Source organism: Macaca thibetana, chromosome 4, assembly GCF_024542745.1.
Source record: "Macaca thibetana thibetana isolate TM-01 chromosome 4, ASM2454274v1, whole genome shotgun sequence".
NCBI classification, from domain to species: domain Eukaryota; kingdom Metazoa; phylum Chordata; class Mammalia; order Primates; family Cercopithecidae; genus Macaca; species Macaca thibetana.
In genome coordinates, this window is record NC_065581.1 from 116,951,015 (window position 1) to 116,975,442 (window position 24,428).

At 39.5% G+C, this 24,428-nt stretch overlaps 1 protein-coding gene across 1 annotated transcript in view; it reads right to left on the reverse strand.

Moving 5' to 3' along the window:
* Positions 1 to 1,290: 1,290 nt before the first annotated feature.
* The window catches only part of SAMD5 (sterile alpha motif domain containing 5), a 67,729-nt gene continuing 44,591 nt past the window's right edge, over positions 1,291 to 24,428 (reverse strand). The window contains exon 2 of the mRNA XM_050787302.1: positions 1,291 to 6,886. Coding sequence (XP_050643259.1) covers positions 6,824 to 6,886 — 63 coding nt within the window. The 3' untranslated portion in view covers positions 1,291 to 6,823. The remainder of the gene's footprint in view (positions 6,887 to 24,428) is intronic.

Here is a 24,428-nt window from a genome sequence, read left to right on the forward strand (position 1 = left end):
AAAAGCTGCCTTATGTGATGTGATTTCATTAATGATATAAACCATCCTCTTCTTTGACAAACACTTATTTGTGAACTTTACTGCAGGCGTACATTTCCCTATTTTAAAAAGTACTTTTTAGGGCTGCCCACCAGTGTCATGAACTTTTCTAAATATGCTTATCAGATCAAGGAGGACTTGAAGTATAAGGTTTTAAGGCTGAAAGATCAGGTTTTCAAGCCACAATTCTGGCCCCTGCAGAGCCCTGGGGCAGTTTGGAGCTTTAGTTTATGAACAAAAGGGTTATGTCTATGCCTTAAAAACCAGGGATCTAAGTTCAAACTAAGTCCATTCTAGAAAAATGAGTCTTTTTGGAAGGAGCCACAGAACGCTTTAGGTATACTTCCCAGGATTTGACATCAGACAAAAGCCAGGATTCAAGGAGATGGAAGAATGCCAATCGTCTGCCACCAACCTGGGGTGTTATCACGGACAGGCCACAAATTCCTGGCACGTTAGTCTCTTAAGTACACAATTTATGAATCAGACTAGGTTATCCCCAAGGTCCTTTTCATTTCTAAAATTCAAATTCGTACATATTCCTCCTAATATTTACCATACATTTTTTTTCTTTATATTTACTTTCTTCTCATCTTGTATCCAGTGGGAAAAACAATGAGCACCATCATGAAATCATCGCACATGATGACATTTCTATAAAACCCAAAACACTGTGATAAAACGTCCTCAATTTAATGTCTGGGGACTGGTGACTGTGTTAAACATGCACAGTAGTTAGTCCACTTGCCAAAGGTCCTGAAGCCAGAAAGTAGTAAGGCTGGGATTCAAATCCAGTACTCTGTGTCTAATGACCACTGAAATACTGCTTATCTGGAGTTGACTCACAACACATTCCAGGTGATGGAGATTCAGGGGCTGCGGGAACCACAGCAGAAACACAGGTACAGAAACTCCACACATGGCCCCTCTTACCACCCGACAGCCCCCACCATCCCATCTCCCACCGTGGTGAGCCGCCATGACTGGCACAGAATCACACAAGAGAAGCCTACAACATACTCCTATGTAACAAGCATACCAAAGAATCCCAGCTCATAAAATGGATTTATTTCACTTTGGTGTGCAGTGTGGGAAGAGCCACTTTTTTCTTTCCAGTTAGAACTCTGATTTCCCATGCTGACCATAATGCTATAGCACCATAAACATTTACATATTGTCAATTTAAACAATGCACAAACTCCACCACATTCATCAAAATGTGGAAGATGACAAAAGAGGCCAAGGCGGAACCGCTGTGAAAGCCGTAACATTTATTGAAGAGCGGACATATGTTTGCAAATCACAGTGTGCATGGGCATACATTACATGGTTCATAATGTTGTTCCAATTAGGCTTTTCATAGTGCCTTCTCATAACATCCTTTTTAAAAATAATAATAACTGAAAGGAAAAAGAAAGTGTCAGTTGCAATTACATTTACAAAACCAAACTGCTGCTTTCAATTAGAGTGAATCTGTGCTTGGCTACTCAGATATACACGTGTAGATTTTCCAAGGCCCATGCACACACTTCTGTAGGGGCAGAAATTTTCTATGAACGATGGCTTTAACAACCCAAATAGTATCTCTAAACACTGACAAGCTGGAGCAACAGGGCAACAACTGCAATGAACAATACAATTTCTAACATTTGTCCCAGTCAACATACCACTTTGCCCCGGAGATACTTAACACAGCATTTCATTTTTGGAATGATAAGGGATAATTCATCTAATTAAGGGTACTATACAGAATATACCTACAAAAGACATTTCCCATCTTAAATAATACTTAGACAGTAGATTTATTATAGATGTACTTCCTTTTGGTCTGGTGGAAGAAATTTTGGCAAAATTGTTAAAAAAAAAATACTGCTTAGCTCTTAACATGGAATTTAGCCTCTTGTTTTCCTCTGTTAAAAGGTAGCTCTCAACTGCAGTAATAAAAAATAACACTTAATTTCCAGGAATTTAAACAATTTTTTTAAATTATCTATTTGATAAGTAGAAAAGTTATGTTCTTCATTTTTTCTTTTTTTTTTTAGACAGAGTCTCACTCTGTTGCCCAGGTTGGAGTGCAGTGGCGCGTTCTGAGCTCACTGTAACCTCCACCTCCTGGGTTCAAGCCATTCTCCTGCCTTAGTAGCTGGGATTACAGCGCACGCCACCACACCCAGCTAATTTTGTTGTATTTTTAGTAGACACAGGGTTTCACCATGTTGGCCAGGCTGGTCTCAAACTCCTGACCTCAAATGATCTGCCCACCCCGGCCTCCCAAAGTGCTGGGATTACAGGCGTGAGCCACCCCGCCCCACCATTTTTTTCTGACGTACCTACCATTATTTTTTCCCTTTAAGCCTTTTATGGAAATATCTAAAATAGTAGTGATTAATGATCAAGGACTAGAAAGTTATTTATCTCCTCAGAGATTAATAATGTAAAGCTGAAGATGATTTTTTAATCAAAGAATCTGATAGTGTAAAATATCTGATGTAGGAATATGTAATTGATGACAACTGAGGGAGTTAATAAGAGTAAAATTAGAAAACTCTAAAAGAGAAAGCCTAATGGATTTGCTCTGCTCTGCACAATTTGTTTGATTTAATAAAGTAACTATGTGTGCATCGATATGGCTTTACTCTAAGCACAAGATGTCAGTTGATATAAAAAATTCCTAACACTTTGTACTCGGTCTGAGAATTGGCAGTGTAGGGTCAGACTTTCACTTATTTCACTATTCATCCCTAGATGCAATGTTCCACCCTTTATGCCTCATTTGCCTTGAAAATTCAGAACTCTTCCACCTGCCTGAACCTATTTTGATACCTAATTGAATATTACATATAAGAATCTATATAAAGCAAATGTTTTGTCCAAGCATTTTAATTATGTTAACTTGTTTTTTTGTTATTTTTCAACCCCCCGTGCAAGTGAGCTGTTAACAATACTCAGGCTCTTATAAAAGAAAAATTCAGATATGCTTATATCAATTTTCAAGCAGGTGCTTTCCAGTCCTTGGTACATCTGGTTTTTCTTTTCATAGAAAAGAGTTTGCCGATCCACCATCATCTGCTTTGTATCTTGGCTGGATTCTTCCCAGAAGATGCTATCAGGGAATAGCCCATTTGCACTCCTAATTTGTAAATCAGTCATAAAATCAGAGGAAAATGTACATATGCCACTCACTCATTTGTACATCAAATTTGTCGATCTGAAGCTGCCATAAAAAGAAGAAAGCTAATAAAAATGCCTTCATATCTGTCTATGTGCCTATTTCCCCAGACTTGAAACTGCTGTCCATTAAGAATTTGCTGTTTTGTTTTGTTTCCAGATGGGGTCTTGCTCTTTTGCCCAGGATGGAGTGTTATTGTTTCCTTAAATCAAATTCTTTTCATTCAATCAATAAACATTTACTGAACTGCTATGATGAGCCAGTACTGTAGCCATTTTTATCCTTCCTTAGAGAAATCAAAGGGGACTTACTCAGTGGGTTTCAGGCAATGATAAGGAAATGTCAATTTATGTCTGAGTTTTCTAGTCAGCTTTAAGGTAATCTCTTCTACATAAGAAGAAATAAGACAACTGAGAGTAAAGAAGGGAAGGGAGAGAGGCAGTCAGCACCTGCTACATGCCTAGCACTGAGCCAAGGACTGTATGTGGGTGTAAAACTCTTAAGCCTCTTAAGAACTATAGAGGTATTTATTTTTCCCATTTTACAGACAAGGGAAAAGAAGCTTTAATGAGTTTCATAACTGCTCAAGATGATTCCCCAAGCTACAGTATAGCTTACATCCTTAACAGATTCACCACAGGAAAATACTACTGGAATAATTTTAGAATTTAAACTAAGACTTGAGTAACTCCAAAGTGCAGACTCAATGCTTACTGTTGTCATTGTTTATTGCATAACAAGAAGATGCTATAAATACCTCTGAACTGAGAAACTGCTTGAACGCTCCAGGTTGAGAAACTACTATCCTTTGTTGCTATAAATTCAGTTTTTCCCACAATTACTGGTTCGGCTCCCACACGGGTAAGGAAAGAGCCCTTAACATTATGCCTTCGCTATGCCAAGAAATCTTTCATGTGAATAAAATCTTTTTTTACCTCCCTAAATTTTAAGATGAACTAAAGAAAATTTTGCTATGACCCTCCAAACTCCTCAATATTATCAAGTAAAAGTCTGTAATTAGTCTCTTTTAATGCTCTAGGAAATGCAAATCAAGACAATACTCTAGTTTTTATAACATATTTATTCTTAGTCAATTGCTACTTCTTTTATATTCAAAAGTTAAATATATTATTGGTGTTTAGATAAAAACAAAAAAACACTGAAAAAAATACTCCTCCTAAGACTAATTGTCTCCAGATACAATTCACTGTAAAAATAATTCCTTTCTCTTATATTCTACCTCTTACCTCATCTTGATTTTAATGCAAAGGAATTCATGGGCATCCTCCAATACTTCTTGCTTATTTGAAAGTTTTCTTCCTCTAGCTTTAACTAAGATGTCTTTTAAAAATCCACTGGCTTTTTTTGCTGACTGTGACTCTTACTTTAAGTAGAGCATTGTTATTTTCAAATTCTAACAGCAGACACAGAAAGGTTTAAACTTGGCAAAATAATTGAAGTTAGATATTACTCAAATAGAAAATAAAACTTGAAATGACCAAGGAACCCTTTTTCCATTGCAGTAGATTGCCTCGTAACGCCCACAGTGAAAGTAATAGATTTTTCAAAACTTGCGTTCTTTCTAGCAAAGTTCAACAAGTGCATGCAAATGTACATCTGTGAAATAAATCGGCCACAGACGCAACACCTGGAAATGAGGTCAAACAGGAAGCCATTTGTTACCACAATAAATTATATCTGTAATTTATACAGACTCCCCTACCACTTAAAAGAATCTATCTTAGGAATTTTAAAGATCCTAGTTCATTTGGAAAAAAAAAAAAGATGAAAGGTTGACTGGAATATAATCCTTATGAAACTACAAGCTTTTGTATAGTTTAAGGACAACCTATACATGCTTTTAAAATTTAATTTCCTTACATTTGTATATAATGAGACTGATTTTACTCATGCCTGAATTAACCTACAGAAATAGCTAAACTATTTAAACTTCAGATTTTTAAAGCAGTATTGTGTTAAAATTGCCCTTAGAAACCTAATATCCCTCTTAATTGCCTATCTATTCTTAGGAACCAAAATGGACCAGGAAAAAGTGAATGTTTCTTTTCCTTTGAGAGTTTCTTATTCTTCTTACCATGACAATGCTGATAGGAACTTACATCTTGTACGTACTTCTAAGTAGTAGATTCTGTAATGCAGTACTACTTGGGAGCTCTCAAAAATTGACAGCCTCAGAAGCCTGTTGCATGTCAACATCTTTTGCCATGGCTTCTTTCAACTAAGTTTTTGGTCCCATCAACATGGTTGCATTTTCTAAGCAGAAAATAAAACTACCAGCATCCAGGCCGGGTGTGGTGGCTCACGCCTGTAATCCCAGCATTACTGGAGGCCAAGGTGGGTGGATCACTTGAGGCCAGGAATTTGAGTCCAGCCTGGCCAACATGGTGAAACCCCATCTCTACTAAAAATACAAAAAAATTAGCTGAGGTGTGGTGGTACGTACCTATAATCCCAGCTACCAGGAGGCTGAGGCAGGAGAATTCCTTAAATCTGAGAGGCAAATGTTGCAGTGAGCCAAGATCGTGCCACTGCACTCCAGCCTGGGTGACAGAGCAACTCTGTCTCAAAAAAATAAAAAAATAAAACACAAAAAAACTACGAGCATCCAAACACAAGAACAATAAGAATTAGAAAAATTCTAGATTCATCTTAATTTCCTCCCCCCACCTCAATCTACTCTCTTTTTCGGCCGTAGTTCTACAGGGCTCCTCAGGCCACTGCCACTGCCCACCTCCTGGCCTCCACAGGCCTGAAGTCAGAAGCCCGAAGAGCAAGGTGGGATAAAGCACTGCAGCTCAGAACGGGCTGTGGTCTGTGGCCCTGGCAGTCTCCATAGACTGCAAGAAACTAGCTATGAAGTAAAATAGCTGGCTCTTGCTTGATACATGTCAGAGCAAGACACTTTTATTAGTCCTAATACTAAACCTCAGCCAGATTAAATTTAAAAAAAGAAGTTAGAAGAAATTGTCTTCCTTTGGTAATGTTCCTTAATTCATCAGCTTTATCATTGTACCAATATACAAAATAACTATATAAAAGCACCTTAAAATAAGAATTCCTTCACCAAACTATTCTACATAGAATTATATATCTTATCTTATGAAAACATGGTCCTATATGAAATGAAGTAGAATGTATGCTAGAATATAAAAATTAAAGCTACTGTTCTCAAATTAAAAGCAAAATTGGAAATAATATAATTACTACTTAATATCAGAAATCTATCTTTTTGTTATATTATACTTAAAGTAAGTTATGACTCAAATGCCTTAGCCAACCTCATCTGTTTTCATTAAGAATGGAAGGGAGAATGCCAAGAAATGCATAGGACTGTATCTCATAATGGTATCTTCTTAAAAAATGAACTCAGTACTTCTTTATGTGTGATAGTTCACTGCCTTATTTCTAGCTGCTATAAGCCAGTTACCCAGTTTACTAAGTTGATTATTCCAGAAATTGTCCAAGCAAAAAGTTAAGCTGATGAGTATTTCCAGGGTCATCATCCATTTCCCTTTTTGAAAGAAGGTTCTAAATATGCCCTTTTCCAGTCTTCAGGCACCTCATCAGTCCTCCACGAGGTCTCAAAAATGATATCTAGCGGTTCTGTGATGACTTCGGCCAATTCATTAAGTACTCTAGGATGCCAGCCATTGGGACCTGTGGATTTGAACATATCTGGGTTATTGAAGTTCTCCTTTACCCATTCTTCCCCTAGTCCATCATGGATTTCTGCTCCTATTTTTAAGTCATACTTATCTCTTTCTGCTTACCACATGGACTTTTGAAGAACAGCCCTAAGAGTTTTTGCTTGTTATCTATCAATTTTCTCTTTCAAGCTAATTAACAAAGAATGTATTTTATCCTTGTCAAGCCTATATTTTGTTTAAAAAGGTCTACTTTATTTTCCTTTTATGTTCCTTCTAAGAGGTGGAAACTTAAAAAAAAAAAAGGTTAGATAAAAATATACCTTATAATAGTTCATCCTAAGTCACACTAAGTACTACACGTTAGTAACGTTAGTACCACAGCAACAGTCAATACATTGTGAGACATTCCCAAGGCAACCTATCTCATGCTGGAAGAGCACTTATCTATTCAGCTTGTAGCTGCAAGTGCTAATTCGAAATGCATCTTCCAAAGTAAAAATGATTCACAATCCTATTTAATCATTGTCATCTGTATGTATAAACAGTAACTTTTTCACATAGGCATATAAAAACCATAGTTGTATGTGAGCTGGAAAGAGGTTAATTAAGTATTTCTTACAAAGCAGCAACCTAGTCGAATTCATTTGCTGGGTGGTCTTTGCCATCAAAGTTCTTGGGTTTATATTACAGTAATTATCTCCAAGCTCTGATAGTTGTTGACAGTTTTAACCCCTTCATTGTCACAATTATCCCTCTGAAATTGAAAGGCAGCAGTAGATTACATTGCACTGCCCATCTGTCAGGGCTCTGCTGTGTGCCCACAATCCCTTGACAGATCTAGATGGACAAACAAGAGGAAGAAAAGGAAAGTTGGAAGGAAGAAGAAGGATGCCTGAGTCTTTCCTGGGAATTTTGTGCTGCTTAGATCTAACCACTTGCTTATTGAATTGGAAAACTATTGGAAAAGGTTAAATCAATTTTGTTCTCCTTTCTTTAGTTTTGTTTTTCTAGTCTCCATCTCTCCAACCTCTCCAAGCCTTGTAAGTGCCCAAAAAATAAAAATCATATTGCAGACATCATCAAGACTCTTTAAAAGAAGAATTCTGTACATTTCTCTAGGGTATAGCAATTTGTTGTAGCACCTGCCATTTTCACCCCTGCTCAAACAGCCACCTGCTGACGGCAATATGTTAGCTAATATGTCATTATTAATTAGTTTGGGTGGCACCATCAGGCAATCACACGATCTCCTGACCTTGTGATCCGCCCGCCTTGGCCTCCCAAAGTGCTGGGATTACAGGCGTGAGCCATTGTGCCTGGCCAACACTTTGGTTTTTAATGCAAAAATGACACCTTGCATTTCCTATAGAGTACAAGAAAACTAGCTATTTGTGTCAGAAAAAAATCGAAAAGCGGTGTGAACTACATGAAGTCATTTCACAAATCAAGATTCCATAGTGTCAAAAGGTCTAGAAACATAGAAAAATAAAGAAAATGCCTTTGGACAGATTATCATCTAGCAAGCAAAGACACCTTGCCTAGCCTCCTAACAGCCTCCAAAACCTCTCATGCCTTTGATTCCACAAAAACAAATCACATTCATTAGACAAGTCCAGCCTTGCAATCTGCTATTTTTCATTCTTTGGGGGAGAGGGTGCGGGGCAGATGAACAGGATTTCCGCAATGGGTCATGGAGAGTTTCAAGATGTGAGAGCAGTCAGAGAGAACAATAATTAGTGGAGCACATGTTGCTTCACGACCATAGGACACGTCGGTGATTTCCCTGTGCCGAATGCTCCTTCATTCTTTTCTGGCTAATCACATCGTGGCACTCCAGAGGCCGGTCTTGATAGATCTCACTCTTCGAGTGGAACAGAAATGAACAGTTTTAAAATTCTGACAAGCTTGAAGGAGGTAACTGCTGAAGATAACTCTTACAGACAAACATTCACAGAGCTGTTCCCATATGTATCACACATTTCTCATATTTCATTTTCCCCCTAAATTCTCAGGCACACCCCTATGAAGAAAATAAAAGCTCTTTCTTCACTCCACCTAGAAAAACAATCTATTCACATGTGTTCACAGTCTTCTTTCTTGGTTATCATACTAGGTTGACTTAAAAATCACGAAAGGCATTGATCCCTTCTTAAAATTCTTGAAAGCTGGCCAGGCACGGTGGCTCACACCTGTAATCCCAGCACTTTGGGAGGCCGAGGCGGGCAGATCACAAGGTAGGACAGGAGACTGAGACCATCCTGGCCAAAATGGCGAAACCCTGTGTCTACTAAAAATACAAAAATTAGCTGGGCGTGGTGGTGTGTGCCTGTAGTCCCAGCTACTCAGGAAGCTGAGGCAGGAGAATTGCTTGAACCTGGGAGCCGGAGGTTGCAGTGTACTGATCGTGCCACTGTACTCCAGCCTGGCGACAAAGTAAGACTCCATCTCAAAAATAAATAAATAAATAAATAAATAAATAAATAAATAAATAAATTCATGAAAGCCAACCACTACAGGAATAAATACCAAGTTATATTTTGGTGTCTTAACACCCCTAACGTTTTTCGTTTTTAAAGACAAGGTTTTGTTACTGTTGTTTTTTAAAGTGATTGCCAGAAGTTTCTTTGTAGTGTGCCAAATTATTATCTCCCTATTTCTAGGAGAACATTGCTAAAATGTTTACATCACAGTTGGTCTATTCTCCCCCTTTGACTTTGAGATCACTCTCAATCAGGGAGTTTTTACCTTCAAGCCACCCAAACCTAATTCTTGGGTTGTGACTTTCTCAGTTTCATTTTTTCTAGGCTTTTACAGGGTTTGAGGGGCCCTTCATTTCAGAGGCTAGGCAGTTCTATGCCAAATCTCCTATCAGTGTTAGAATTCTAATCTGAGAAGCAGAGAGAGGCAGTAAAAGTTATTCAGTGAATAAAGAAACTATTATCCTATGGTTAAAAATTAAGATTTATGAGATTGCATTTTTTTCTCAGTTGATTACTCTGATTTTTAACTGACTTCAAGTCTGTTACTCTTTTTAGCTTGTGATTTTCCCCCTAATTAAAGGCAATCAGAGTGATATGCAGGCTAAACACCATTCAGAAGTCATTTTTCTATTGTGACATTATTCTAAAGGATGTAGCTCAATTGCAGCTGTAGAACCAGTTGACACACATTTTCCATATTTGGTTGCTGAAGAAATATAACCAGTGACTGTATATTAATAGTATGTGAAATTTGCATACAATTTGGGAGACAACTGTGTAACAAAAAAATTGATGGTGGTAGGATTGCTGCTTTCCATCCTTCTGGGTAACACAGGGGCACTAAGCAGAGTCTTTGGGTGGTTGGTGACAAGACACAAGATTTTTTGACCTCATGACAGAACTCAACTTCAGTTTTCCAACATTCAGCTACGTCACACTGGCTGTTACTATAGGACCAAGAAAGGTGGGAATTTGTGTGGAGAGAGGACAGTTAAATACAGACTCACCGTAACTGTAAATTTCTCCAAGGACAAAACCCCCACATTTCACATTTGTTCATATCTCCTATAGGAGCATTATATGTAATGTCAGCCACCACTACTGCTGATCAATTGAATCATCCCTACTATAATTTTCACAAAAATTTTTCACTAAACTAAATTCCTTTTAGAAAAGTTTAGTCTAGAAAGTCAGATAGTCTTTATTGCCTATACAATAAAGAAAACATGATCAACATATGTTCACTGAGCCCATATATGTCTTAACGATCATCTTTCCTCTAAGCATCTCCTCTTCGGCTTCTACACTGGGGAAGGCTCAGGCGGGCTCCCGAACCCAGAGGACTGAAGGATGCAATGTTAGGTTATACAAATGGCTGGCCTACACATGTGTCCCAATATGCTCTTTTTCTGTTTAAAGAGTCTTCTAGGGTACATTTTCTAAGATTCTATAGAAGAGAAAAATGTTTGGCCTACTCCAAAACGATGCACATTATGATCTACATGTATTTTCTTTCTTTCTTTCTTTTTTTTAATTTTAGAAGCAAATATCCAAATGCCATCCTAATTATAAACTCTTCTCACTGTCCTGTCTTCATCAGAGGTGTGTCCTTGGTAAGTGAAATAATTTTCTCTACTTCCCAGAGAAAAATTCAGGGCTTCTCGCTGCCTCTTCTGGGCCACACAAGTTCTAACCTTCATTCAGGACTTTTCTGCAGCTTCGACACAGGTTCTAACCTTCATTCAGGACTTTTCTGCAGCTTTCAGCAAATGGAAAGTATAGTAGAGAGGCTGGCTGGACATTTTCCTATGGCTTTTTCTTCAGGAAGAAAGTATCAGAAACAAATTCAGAGTTTAAAAAACAAAAGCCTCTTTGTTTATGCTATCCTGGGGCATTAACCGATTTTATAATTTTTCCAACTGCATAGCTATGCAAATTCCCTACTTCCTTAAAAGTACTTTGCTGTACCCATCACTGACACTTCTGAGAATGCCAACTTCCTACACAAAAGAACAACCCACAGGGCTGTGGTCTGCAGGCGGCAGCTCCCAGAGACAGCTGCTTCTGAGGCTAGTGCCGCCTTACCGCCTGGAGTCAGGGACATGCCTTATCTCAGTCAGGAAGAAAGGACTGGGACTCTAACTGTTGGGAATTTTGTACTGTACTTTCAACCATTGTTTAATAATTAACAGCTGATCACAACAAGAAGCGGGGGCGAGGTCACCACTCTTTCAAGAAGTTCAATAGAACGATTAAGGAGGTATTTGGTCATTGGAAAGGACAGTGATTTTAAGAACAAAGAGGGAGCTTGGGCATATTTACACACGGAGCAGAAGGATTCCATGGAGACAGACTAAATGCAAAAAACAAAGGGATAATTATGAACCATAATTATCACTTGGGTCGGAGTGGACAAGGGGGGAGTTAGTCTTAAAGGGGAGGGGGGTAATTTCTCATCAAAATCAGAAGGAATGAAGACAGATGGGTCAGTGGGCCCACACATTTGGAGGTCAGTGGGAGAAGCAGTGGGGGCGAGAGTGTGCTGTGGACCACTTCTCAGTTCTGATGAGCCAAGGCTACCTGCAGAAGAGCCCATGAGAGGGGTAAGGGCAGAGTTTCTAGGAGGACGAGGGAGAGATTCAAAAATAGCCACCAAGAGAACTCTGACAGAGCTGAGGGCAGGTTTAGATTGGATTGACTGGAATCACAGTGATAGGTGCCTTTAGATTTTTCCTCTGTCTTGTGATTCAGGTTCTCCAAATACCATCCAAAATGTGATCAAGACACAGGCCTTATAACTACGCAACACAAGCCCAGAACAGAAACAGCCATAAATACTGGAGTGTGCTGAACGCCAGTGTCTGGCCTCTACTGCAGTTCTTTAAAATATGGTGGGTCTTTGGATACAACACTTCTGTTGCCTTGCTCTCACCAGGCTCCTGGGCTGCTCACTTAAGGTTCTCATTCTCTCTCTCCTTCTGCCTCTCTCTCTCATCAACCTACTCCACAGGAAAATCATCTATTATTGTATACTAGTTGTCTTTGAAATCACCATTAACATTAATCTGCTAACTCATACTTCAGTTATCACCAATATAATTGCCATGACAGTGTGCTTATAGAACATACTATGATTATTATTACCTGCCGGCCCCAGCAATAGCAGCAAACGGCTGGTAACATTTACTGTGTGAACTCTCTCTGTGCCTACCTCCCAGGGACTGTGATGAGAATGTACACTTTTACATAATCACCTTTACTTCTTTTTTTTTTTTTTTTTTTTTCTTATTATACTTTAAGTTCTAGGGTACATGTGCATAACGTGCAGGTTTGTTACATATGCATACTTGTGCCATGTTGCTGTGCTGCACCCATCAACTCATCAGCACCCATCAACTCGTCATTTACATCCAGTATAACTCCCCATGCAATCCCTCCCCCCTCCCCCCTCCCCATGATAGGCCCCGGTGTGTGATGTTCCCCTTCCCAAGTCCAAGTGATCTCATTGTTCAGTTCCCACCTATGAGTGAGAACATGCGGTGTTTGGTTTTCTGTTCTTGTGATAGTTTGCTAAGAATGATGGTTTCCAGCTGCATCCATGTCCCTACAAAGGACACAAACTCATCCGTTTTTATGGCTGCATAGTATTCCATGGTGTATATGTGCCACATTTTCTTAATCCAGTCTGTCACTGATGGGCATTTGGGATGATTCCAAATCTTTGCTATTGTGAATAGTGCCGCAATAAACATATGTGTGCATGTGTCTTTATAGCACCATGATTTATAATCCCTTGGGTATATACCCAGTAATGGGATGGCTGGGTCATATGGTACTTCTAGTTCTAGATCCTTGAGGAATCGCCATACTGTTTTCCATAATGGTTGAACTAGTTTACAATCCCACCAACAGTGTAAAAGTGTTCCTATTTCTCCACATCCTCTCCAGCACCTGTTGTTTCCTGACTTTTTAATGATTGCCATTCTAACTGGTGTGAGATGGTATCTCATTGTGGTTTTGATTTGCATTTCTCTGATGGCCAGTGATGATGAGCATTTTTTCATGTGTCTGTTGGCTGTATGAATGTCTTCTTTTGAGAAATGTCTGTTGATATCCTTTGCCCACTTTTTGATGGGGTTGTTTGTTTTTTTCTTGTAAATTTGTTTGAGTTCTTTGTAGGTTCTGGACATTAGCCCTTTGTCAGATGAGTAGATTGCAAAAATTTTCTCCCATTCTGTAGGTTGCCTGTTCACTCTGATGGTAGTTTCTTTTGCTGTGCAGAAGCTCTTTAGTTTAATTAGATCCCATTTGTCGATTTTGGCTTTTGCTGCCGTTGCTTTTGGTGTTTTAGACATGAAGTCTTTGCCCATGCCTATGTCCTGAATGGTACTACCTAGGTTTTCCTCTAGGGTTTTTATGGTATTAGGTCTAACATTTAAGTCTCTAATCCATCTTTTTTTTTTTTTTTTTTTTTTTTTTTTGAGACGGAGTCTCGCGCTGTCACCCAGGCTGGAGTGCAGTGGCCGGATCTCAGCTCACTGCAAGCTCCGCCTCCCGGGTTCACACCATTCTCCTGCCTCAGCCTCCCGAGTAGCTGGGACTACAGGCGCCCGCCACCTCACCCGGCTAATTTTTTGTATTTTTTAGTAGAGACGGGGTTTCACCGTGTTAACCAGCATGGTCCCGATCTCCTGACCTCGTGATCCACCCGTCTCGGCCTCCCAAAGTGCTGGGATTACAGGCTTGAGCCACCACGCCCGGCCTCTAATCCATCTTGAATTAATTTTTGTATAAGGAGTAAGGAAAGGATCCAGTTTCAGCTTTCTACTTATGGCTAGCCAATTTTCCCAGCACCATTTATTAAATAGGGAATCCTTTCCCCATTTCTTGTTTCTCTCAGGTTTGTCAAAGATCAGATGGCTGTAGATGTGTGGTATTATTTCTGAGGACTCTGTTCTGTTCCATTGGTCTATATCTCTGTTTTGGTACCAGTACCATGCTGTTTTGGTTACTGTAGCCTTGCAGTATAGTTTGAAGTCAGGTAGCGTGATGCCTCCAGCTTTGTTCTTTTGACTTAGGATTGTCTTGGAGATGTGGGCTCTTTTTTGGTTCCATATGAACTTTAAAGCAGTTTTTTCCAATTCTGTGAAGAAACTCGTTGGTAGCTTGATGGGGATGGCATTGAATCTATAAATAACCTTGGGCAGTATGGCCATTTTCACGATATTGATTCTTCCTATCCATGAGCATGGTATGTTCTTCCATTTGTTTGTGTCCTCTTTTATTTCACTGAGCAGTGGTTTGTAGTTCTCCTTGAAGAGGTCCTTTACATCCCTTGTAAGTTGGATTCCTAGGTATTTTATTCTCTTTGAAGCAATTGTGAATGGAAGTTCATTCATGATTTGGCTCTCTGTTTGTCTGTTACTGGTGTATAAGAATGCTTGTGATTTTTGCACATTAATTTTGTATCCTGAGACTTTGCTGAAGTTGCTTATCAGCTTAAGGAGATTTTGGGCTGAGACAATGGGATTTTCTAAATATACAATCATGTCATCTGCAAAGAGGGACAATTTCATTTCTTCTTTTCCTAACTGAATACCCTTGATTTCTTTCTCTTGCCTGATTGCCCTAGCCAGAACTTCCAACACTATGTTGAATAGGAGTGGTGAGAGAGGGCATCCCTGTCTTGTGCCAGTTTTCAAAGGGAATGCTTCCAGTTTTTGCCCATTCAGTATGATATTGGCTGTGGGTTTGTCATAAATAGCTCTTATTATTTTGAGGTACGTTCCATCAATACCAAATTTATTGAGAGTTTTTAGCATGAAGGGCTGTTGAATTTTGTCAAAAGCCTTTTGTACATCTATTGAGATAATCATGTGGTTCTTGTCTTTGGTTCTGTTTACATGCTGGATTATGTTTATTGATTTGCGAATGTTGAACCAGCCTTGCATCCCAGGGATGAGGCCCACTTGATCATGGTGGATAAGCTTTTTGATGTGCTGCTGAATCCGGTTTGCCAGTATTTTATTGAGGATTTTTGCATCGATGTTCATCAGGGATATTGGTCTAAAATTCTCTTTTTTTGTTGTGTCTCTGCCAGGCTTTGGTATCAGGATGATGTTGGCCTCATAAAATGAGTTAGGGAGGAGTCCCTCTTTTTCTATTGATTGGAATAGTTTCAGAAGGAATGGTACCAGCTCCTCCTTGTACCTCTGGTAGAATTCAGCTGTGAATCCATCTGGTCCTGGACTTTTTTTGGTTGGTAGGCTATTAATTATTGCCTCAATTTCAGAGCCTGCTATTGGTCTATGCAGGGATTCAACTTCTTCCTGGTTTAGTCTTGGAAGAGTGTACGTGTCCAGGAAATTATCCATTTCTTCTAGATTTTCTAGTTTATTTGCGTAGAGGTGTTATAGTATTCTCTGATGGTAGTTTGTATTTCTGTGGGGTCGGTGGTGATATCCCCTTTATCATTTTTTATTGCATCTATTTGATTCTTCTCTCTTTTCTTCTTTATTAGTCTTGCTAGCGGTCTGTCAATTTTGTTGATCTTTTCAAAAAACCAACTCCTGGATTCATTGATTTTTTGGAGGGTTTTTTGTGTCTCTATCTCCTTCAGTTCTGCTCTGATCTTTGTTATTTCTTGCCTTCTGCTAGCTTTTGAATGTGTTTTTGCTCTTGCTTCTCTAGTTCTTTTAATTGTGATGTTAGAGTGTCAATTTTAGATCTTTCCTGCTTTCTCTTGTGGGCATTTAGTGCTATAAATTTCCCTCTACACACTGCTTTAAATGTGTCCCAGAGATTCTGGTATGTTGTATCTTTGTTCTCATTGGTTTCAAAGAACATCTTTATTTCTGCCTTCATTTCGTTATGTTCCCAGTAGTCATTCAGAAGCAGGTTGTTCAGTTTCCATGTAGTTGAGCGGTTTTGATTGAGTTTCTTAGTCCTAAGTTCTAGTTTGATTGCACTGTGGTCTGAGAGACAGTTTGTTGCAATTTCTGTTCTTGTACATTTGCTGAGGAGTGCTTTACTTCCAATTATGTGGTCAATTTTGGAATAAGTGTGATGTGGTGCTGAGAAGAATGTATATTCTGTTGATTTGGGGTGGAGAGTTCTGTAGATGTCTATTAGGTCTGCTTGCTGCAGAGATGAGTTCAATTCCTGGATATCCTTGTTAACTTTCTGTCTCGTTGATCTGTCTAATGTTGACAGTGGAGTGTTGAAGTCTCCCATTATTATTGTATGGGAGTCTAAGTCTCTTTGTAAGTCTTTAAGGACTTGCTTTATGAATCTGGGTGCTCCTGTATTGGGTGCATATATATTTAGGATAGTTAGCTCTTCCTGTTGAATTGATCCTTTTAAGATTATGTAATGGCCTTCTTTGTCTCTTTTGATCTTTGATGGTTTAAAGTCTGTTTTATCAGAGACTAGTATTGCAACCCCTGCTTTTTTTTGTTCTCCATTTGCTTGGTAAATCTTCCTCCATCCCTTTATTTTGAGCCTATGTATGTCTCTGCATGTGAGATGGGTCTCCTGAATACAGCAGACTGATGGGTCTTGATTCTTTATCCAGTTTGCCAGTCTATGTCTTTTAATTGGAGCATTTAGTCCATTTACATTTAAGGTTAAGATTGTTATGTGTGAACTTGATCCTGCCATTATGATATTAACTGGTTATTTTGCTCGTTAGTTGATGCAGTTTCTTCCTAGCCTCGATGGTCTTTACATTTTGGCATGTTTTTGCAATGGCTGGTACCGGTTGTTCCTTTCCATGTTTAGTGCTTCCTTCAGGGTATCTTGTAAGGCAGGCCTGGTGGTGACAAAATCTCTAAGCATTTGCTTATCTGTAAAGGATTTTATTTCTCCTTCACTTATGAAACTTAGTTTGGCTGGATATGAAATTCTGGGTTGAAAATTCTTTTCTTTAAGACTGTTGAATATTGGCCCCCACTCTCTTCTGGCTTGTAGAGTTTCTGCCGAGAGATCTGCTGTTAGACTGATGGGCTTCCCTTTGTGGGTAACCCAACCTTTCTCTCTGGCTGCCCTTAAGATTTTTTCCTTCATTTCAACTTTGGTGAATCTGGCAATTATGTGTCTTGGAGTTGCTCCTCTCGAGGAGTATCTTTGTGGCGTTTTCTGTATTTCCTGGATTTGAATGTTGGCCTGCCCTACTAGGTTGGGGAAGTTCTCCTGGATGATATCCTGAAGAGTGTTTTCCAGCTTGGTTCCATTTTCCCCCTCACTTTCAGGCACCCCAATCAGACGTAGATTTGGTCTTTTTACATAATCCCATACTTCTTGCAGGGTTTGTTCATTTCTTTTTCTTCTTTTTTCTTTTGGTTTCTCTTCTCGCTTCATTTCGTTCATTTGATCCTCAATCGCTGATACTCTTTCTTCCAGTTGATTGAGTCGGTTACTGAAGCTTGTGCATTTGTCACGTATTTCTCGTGTCATGGTTTTCATCTCTTTCATTTCGTTTATGACCTTCTCTGCAATAATTACTCTAGCCATCAATTCTTCCACTTTTTTTTCAAGATTTTTAGTTTCTTTGCGCTGGGTCCGTAATTCCTCCTTTAGCTCTGAGAAGTTTGATGGACTGAAGCCTTCTTCTCTCATCTTGTCAAAGTCATTCTCCGTCAAGCTTTGATCCGTTGCTGGCGATGAGCTGCGCTCCTTTGCCGGGGAAGATGCGCTCTTATTTTTTGAATTTCCAGCTTTTCTGCCCTGCTTTTTCCCCATCTTTGTGGTTTTATCTGCCTCTGGTCTTTGATGATGATGGTGATGTACTGATGGGGTTTTGGTGTAGGTGTCCTTCCTGTTTGATAGTTTTCCTTCTAACAGTCAGGACCCTCAGCTGTAGGTCTGTTGGAGATTGCTTGAGGTCCACTCCAGACCCTGTTTGCCTGGGTGTCAGCAGCAGAGGCTGCAGAAGATAGAATATTGCTGAACAGCGAGTGTACCTGTCTGATTCTTTCTTTGGAGGCTTCCTCTCAGGTGTGTACTCCACCCTGTGAGGTGTGGGGTGTCAGACTGCCCCTAGTGGGGGATGTCTCCCAGTTAGGCTACTCAGGGGTCAGGGACCCACTTGAGCAGGCAGTCTGTCCCTTCTCAGATCTCAACCTCCGTGTTGGGAGATCCACTGCTCTCTTCAAAGCTGTCAGACAGAGTCGTTTGCATCTGCAGAGGTTTCTGCTGCTTTTGGCTTTTGTTGTTGTTTACTGTGCCCTGTCCCCAGAGGTGGAGTCTACAGAGACAGGCAGGTTTCCTTGAGCTGCTGTGAGCTCCACCCAGTTCCAGCTTCCCAGCGGCTTTGTTTACCTACTTAAGCCTCAGCAATGGTGGGCGCCCCTCCCCCAGCCTTGCTGCTGCCTTGCCGCGAGATCGCAGACTGTTGTGCTAGCAATGAGGGGGGCTCCGTGGGCGTGGGACCCTCCCGGCCAGGTGTGGGATATAATCTCCTGGTGTGCCTGTTTGCTTAAAGTGCAGTATTGGGGTGGGAATTACCCGATTTTCCAGGTGTTGTGTGTCTCAGTTCCCCTGGCTAGGAAAAGGGATTCCCTTTCCCCTTGCGCTTCCCAGGTGAGGCGGTGCCTCGCCCTGCTTCAGCTCTCGCTGGTCGGGCTGCAGCAGCTGATCAGCACCGATTGTCCGGCACTCCCTAGTGAGATGAACCCAGTACCTCAGTTGAAAATGCAGAAATCACTGGTCTTCTGTGTCGCTCGCACTGGGAGTTGGAGTCTGGAGCTGTTCCTATTCGGCCATCTTGCTCCCAATCACCTTTACTTCTTACCACATGCCAATGCGATGGTAAACCATAGATTCAACTTTATAAATGAAGAATCTGAGGCTTTAAAGTGTAGACAACCTGCCAGGGTCAAACTGCTAATCAGTGGCAGGGTGGTTCTGTGCAACAGCAAAGCCCACTTTATTAAAACTACTTCTATGCTCTCCAATCATTTTTTATTGGGAAACTGTAAGGGTTGAATAGCATCCCCTTGCCAAAATTCACATCCACCTGGAACCTCAGAATGTGATCTTATTTGGAAATAGAGTCTTTGCAGATGTTCTTAGTTAAGGATCTTGAGATGAAATCATCCTGGATTTAGGGTGGACTCTGAATCCAATCCCTGGTGTTCTCATAAGGAAAGGAGAGGAGAGGACACAGGGACACACCAACAAGGGGCCAGGTGAAAGTGGAAGCAGAGTGGAGTGGTGCAGCCACGAGCCAAGGAATGCCAGAAGCCACCGGAAGCTGGAAAAGACAAGGAAAGTCTCCCCTAAAGGCTCTGGAGGCAGCATGGCCTTGCTGACACCTTGATTTCAGACTTCTGGCTGTGACCTGTGAGAAAACAAACTTCTGTTGTTTGTTGGTGTTATTTTGTTACAGAAGCCCTAGAAAACATGGGCTCCTTTGCAGCGAACACAGAATTTTAAATGCCATTAGAAATATTTTTTAATCCCTTAATTGCTTTTGGTGATAGATACAAAGGTGATTTTAGACAAAAGTTATTTTATTTTTATTCAGAATATAAAATATTATGCATGATGCTTATTTAGTTATATTTAATGTCATAATGAAAAAGTTTGATTTCTTCCTATTCAATAAATGATGCAAACTGTTTAAATTATGTATGAAAAATATGATTTGTTAAAATATGTAAAAAAACTATGTTTATATGTTGACTCCATGTGTATTAATATGCAGACTGAGATTTAACTATTGGTTACAGTATCAAAAATAGAAAATAGTCAACATACAGAACTACTATTTTTCTTTTGCTCAAAATATCCACGGGTTTATTTATTATTTACTTGAATATTTGTGACTTATTTTAAATTGCAAGACAAGAGAGAAGGTTTTAGTGGCCACTTCCAAGCATTGCTCTAAAAATAACATGCCATCGTTGTAGATATAATTTATCTCTGATAAATTAAAATTGAAAATAATTGCCAGTATTTTTGTTTTTATATCAGTTATTGAAGAATGAGAGTTTAATGTGTGATATAAGCATACACATGCTCTACAAATGAAAGCTCTACAAAGTTTTCATTTTAAAGATAAAAATATTTAAGTAATTGTCTCTGTTTGTGACTTTAATAATGAAATAGTGACTTTAATAATGAAAAGTCACTATTCCCAACCTGGGAAACTTTTTGTAGTTTCATGACAGCTCAGAAACCTCCATAACAATACTATGTTTCTCAGAAACTTGAGAAACACTGCAATGTTGTATCCCAGCCATTCTCTGGTTTTGGTTCTAAGAGTCATTTGAATTCTTAAAAATTACTGAAGATTCCAAAGAGCTTTTGTTTTCCGGGTTATAACTATTGATATGTACTGTATTTTAAATTATAACTGTGAAATATTTAAAAAATACATTTCACTCATTTTAAAATAACACTAGTAAATGCATTACATGCGAACACAAATATTTTTATGAAAAATAAACATATATTCTCCCCAAAATTAAGAAGAATGGCATTGTTTTACTTTTGTGCATACCTGTGTATGTCTCTTTATATCTCTTTATGTTTGATCTGTGGCAATATGTTTTTAATTGAAGTATATGAAGCAAATCTGGCCTCACACAGACGTGGCACTGAAAAAGTAGGGAGTATCTGAACAGACTTTTCAGATAAATAATTGTAGATATTCATTTTAATACCATGGCAAAACTTGACAAGAGATGGTTTCTTAAAAGTCACTTGCCATTTGAAATTTGAAACCATATCAGTCAACTTTTCTTACTGTTTATTACATTAAAATCTTAGTCAATCTTCTACTTTTAATTGACTTTTTCCATCATACATGATTTTATGGTATCATGTTTGATCATTTGGGAAATATTCAGTTTCTGAATTATGCAGATCTTCCAAATGTCAACACATATCATTATTCAATATATTTTTAAAATCCCATGTGTTAATATCACCACCCGAGGTTGCCTAATCAAAAAAATCTTTAGGCAGTATGAAACTATCAAAGTCACTGGGACAAATATAAGTTTTCTGAAATTCTTGTTCTCACTTGAACATTCACATGTTATCATTAACAACAAATACTGTCAATCATGTTTTTTGAAATATTAGGTTCACTTTAGTTATTTTTAAGAAATCTGCCAAATACCCAAGTCGAAATAAGCATGGCTTGTTTCTCAGCTGCTCTTTCAAGTGAAAATGGTGTTACATGGAAGAAGCAGTCAGTTGAGCCAGCAACTCAAACAAGAGTACAAGTGGTTTGCAAGGGGACTAGATTTACATACATGTCCATTTGCAACAGAAGCACTGTATGAGTAGTTCTCATTTTGTCACACAGAATATTCAAAATCATGTACACAAAGGTTGAGATTTAATAAACATTAATTTCTACTGCTTCATCAAGGCTATTTTAAGGAAAAATTGCTTCTTTTGGCAGGTGTATGTGGGTGTGCATATGGGTGAAGAATCCAGTAAGTGCTAACACCGTTTGACACTAACATTTTTATCCGCTGTTGCTTTTGTGCTGCCAGTACAAATGCCCTCCCAGTGAAAAAGGCAAATAACATCACATTATAGTATTGTTATGAAATAATTATTACCTTGCAGATCCCCTGAAAGGGCCTTGGGGACAACACTTTGAGAACTATTGGTCTATACCACGTCTGGATACAAGAAGTCAAGGTAGGTATCACAAAATCAGCATCAAGTGTCAAACCAAGTCGTCAGTCTGAAATAGAATTCTGCCCATTCAAATGATAGCTCCATCCTAGCAATCACTCCACATTCACCCTGCTGGCTCTCATCTGACTTAGCCCGTTCAGGAACTGGGAAGTCTGGAACCTTCCTGCCATTGAGGAAGTCTGGTGAGGGGGTTGCAAAGACGGCTGCTCTGCCTGGAAAAAAACATGGTTCTCTGCAGGACTGTGCTTGCCAGCCTTTCCAATAACAAGAGCTTTTGAAGTGACCCAGCAATTCTGAGTGCAGCCAGTCTGCCATATCAAAATAGCCTGTGGCCTCCTGGCAACGAAGCTCAATTCCCCAAACACTGAAGCCTGGCCTCCACTGGCCATGACCTCACTTGATGAATCGGAAGGGGCAAGGAAGCAAGACAACAGCCGTCATCCTCTTTAGCAATTCTTTCCCAGGCACATTTGCATGTTGATATGGTTTGACTGTGTCCCCACCCAAAACTTATCTTAAATTCTAGTTCCCAAAATTCCCCGTGTGTCATGGGAGGGACTCGGCGGAAGGTAATTGAATCATGGAGGCGGTTACCCCCATACTGCTGTTCTCACGATAGCGAATTCCTGCAAAATCTGAAGGTTTTATAAGGGGCTTTTCCCCCTTTTGCTCAGCACTTCTCCTTACTGCCACCATGTTAAAAAGTACATGTTTGCTTTGCTTTCTGCCATAATTGTAAGTTTCCTGAGGCCTCCCCAGCCCTGAAGATCGGTGAGTCAATTAAAGCTCTTTCCCTTTTGAATCGCCCAGTCTTGAGCAGTTCTTTAAAGCAGTGTGAGAATGGACTAACACACATGTTTAGTGACAGCCAGAATGAAGGAAGTCCAGGGTACCCGTGCTGTTTTCCATCCCATTACCTCATCTCCAATTTTGGCAGGGCTGAAAAAGAACACTTTCAGAAAAAAAAAAATGTTGTGATGCGGCTTTCAAGTTAGACCATTGCTAACTGCTTTAAAAGAACGGGCTTATAAAGTCATCTGAATAACACTCAAGATGTTGACCTTGTTCAAATGAACTCGGAAGAAACGTAAATGGGTGACCTAAAGCAGGAAAATATGTAAATAGGACTGAGTTCTATCATGCATTGGAGACCTTACCCATTCATGCTGGGTGTTATACAGTGACAATTCCTAGGAGAAGGTTTAACAGCAAAGCCCAGATAAAAGGACCTCTCAGCCAAACTTATGGCATGGTGTCCAGAGTGGGTCCAGAGTGGTTGTAGGTATGTGAGTCTGTATATGAGAGAGAGAAAGAAACAGAAAGAGAGAAAACAATTTGGAAGTTGGGGGTAGGGAGTGCAGAACACATGAGGCATACTGCTTCAAACCAAACCAGCCAGCCTCTAGGTTTTCCCCAGCAGTCATCCCATCCCTTCCTGCAGGACAGACATGAGTTCCCTGGGGGAAGCAGGACAGGGCAAAGGATCTGCTCAGACTCCGGATTCAAAGTCCAGCTCTGCTATTTCCTGGATGGATGGCCTTGGACATATTACCCAACTTAACCACTCTCTGCTTCAGTTCCACATCTACAAAATGGGAACCACAGCAGTACCTACATTCCAGAGGGTTATCCTGAAGATTAAATGGGCTAATATCTGTAAGACTGTTTAGAACAGGATCTGGCACAGTGGAAGCCTATATACCTGTCTGGATGATTTTTCCAGTACCTGTCTTATATAGAGACATGGAATTACACATTAGTTCAATCACTGAGTGATGTAAACCCACCCCTAAGGGGGCATAGATACTTAGGCACATGTTTAGAACAAAAACATAATGGATGTTCAGCACCATTATTAAGTTAGTCATCCACAAATGTTATTAGAATAAATCATGAATAATGTGTATGCTTTAAGCACTGTTTAGCCATTAACTTTAAAATTTTTCATTTAGCTTTGTGACGCATGCTGTATACAACATAACTACCATAGTAGATCTCAGCTTGTTAAAGCATAAAGGCCTTTTTAATTGTTTTTAGAAACACAGACGGCCCCTCCACACCCCCGCCCCACACAGGCATACGTATGCATGTGCACAAACACATACACAGAGTCACCTTACTGTTAAGCTTTTCTTATATTCCTGCCACCCTTTGATTGAGAAAAAGTATTGCTTTAAAAAGTGACCAAAAATGTAAGAATACCTTCAAATGTATTTATATAAAACACTATTTATGTAGATGTTCACTGACAATTGTTGGTGTCCAAATAGGTTCCAAGAGTTTTGTATTAATTCCTCAAGGGTCTGTGTTCTTTGGATTGGGAGCCACTTTCCCAGGGGAATGGTATCTTCTGAAGTGGAAATTGGGTTCTTAAAGAAAATTCAATTACATTAAAACAAAAATTCATTAACT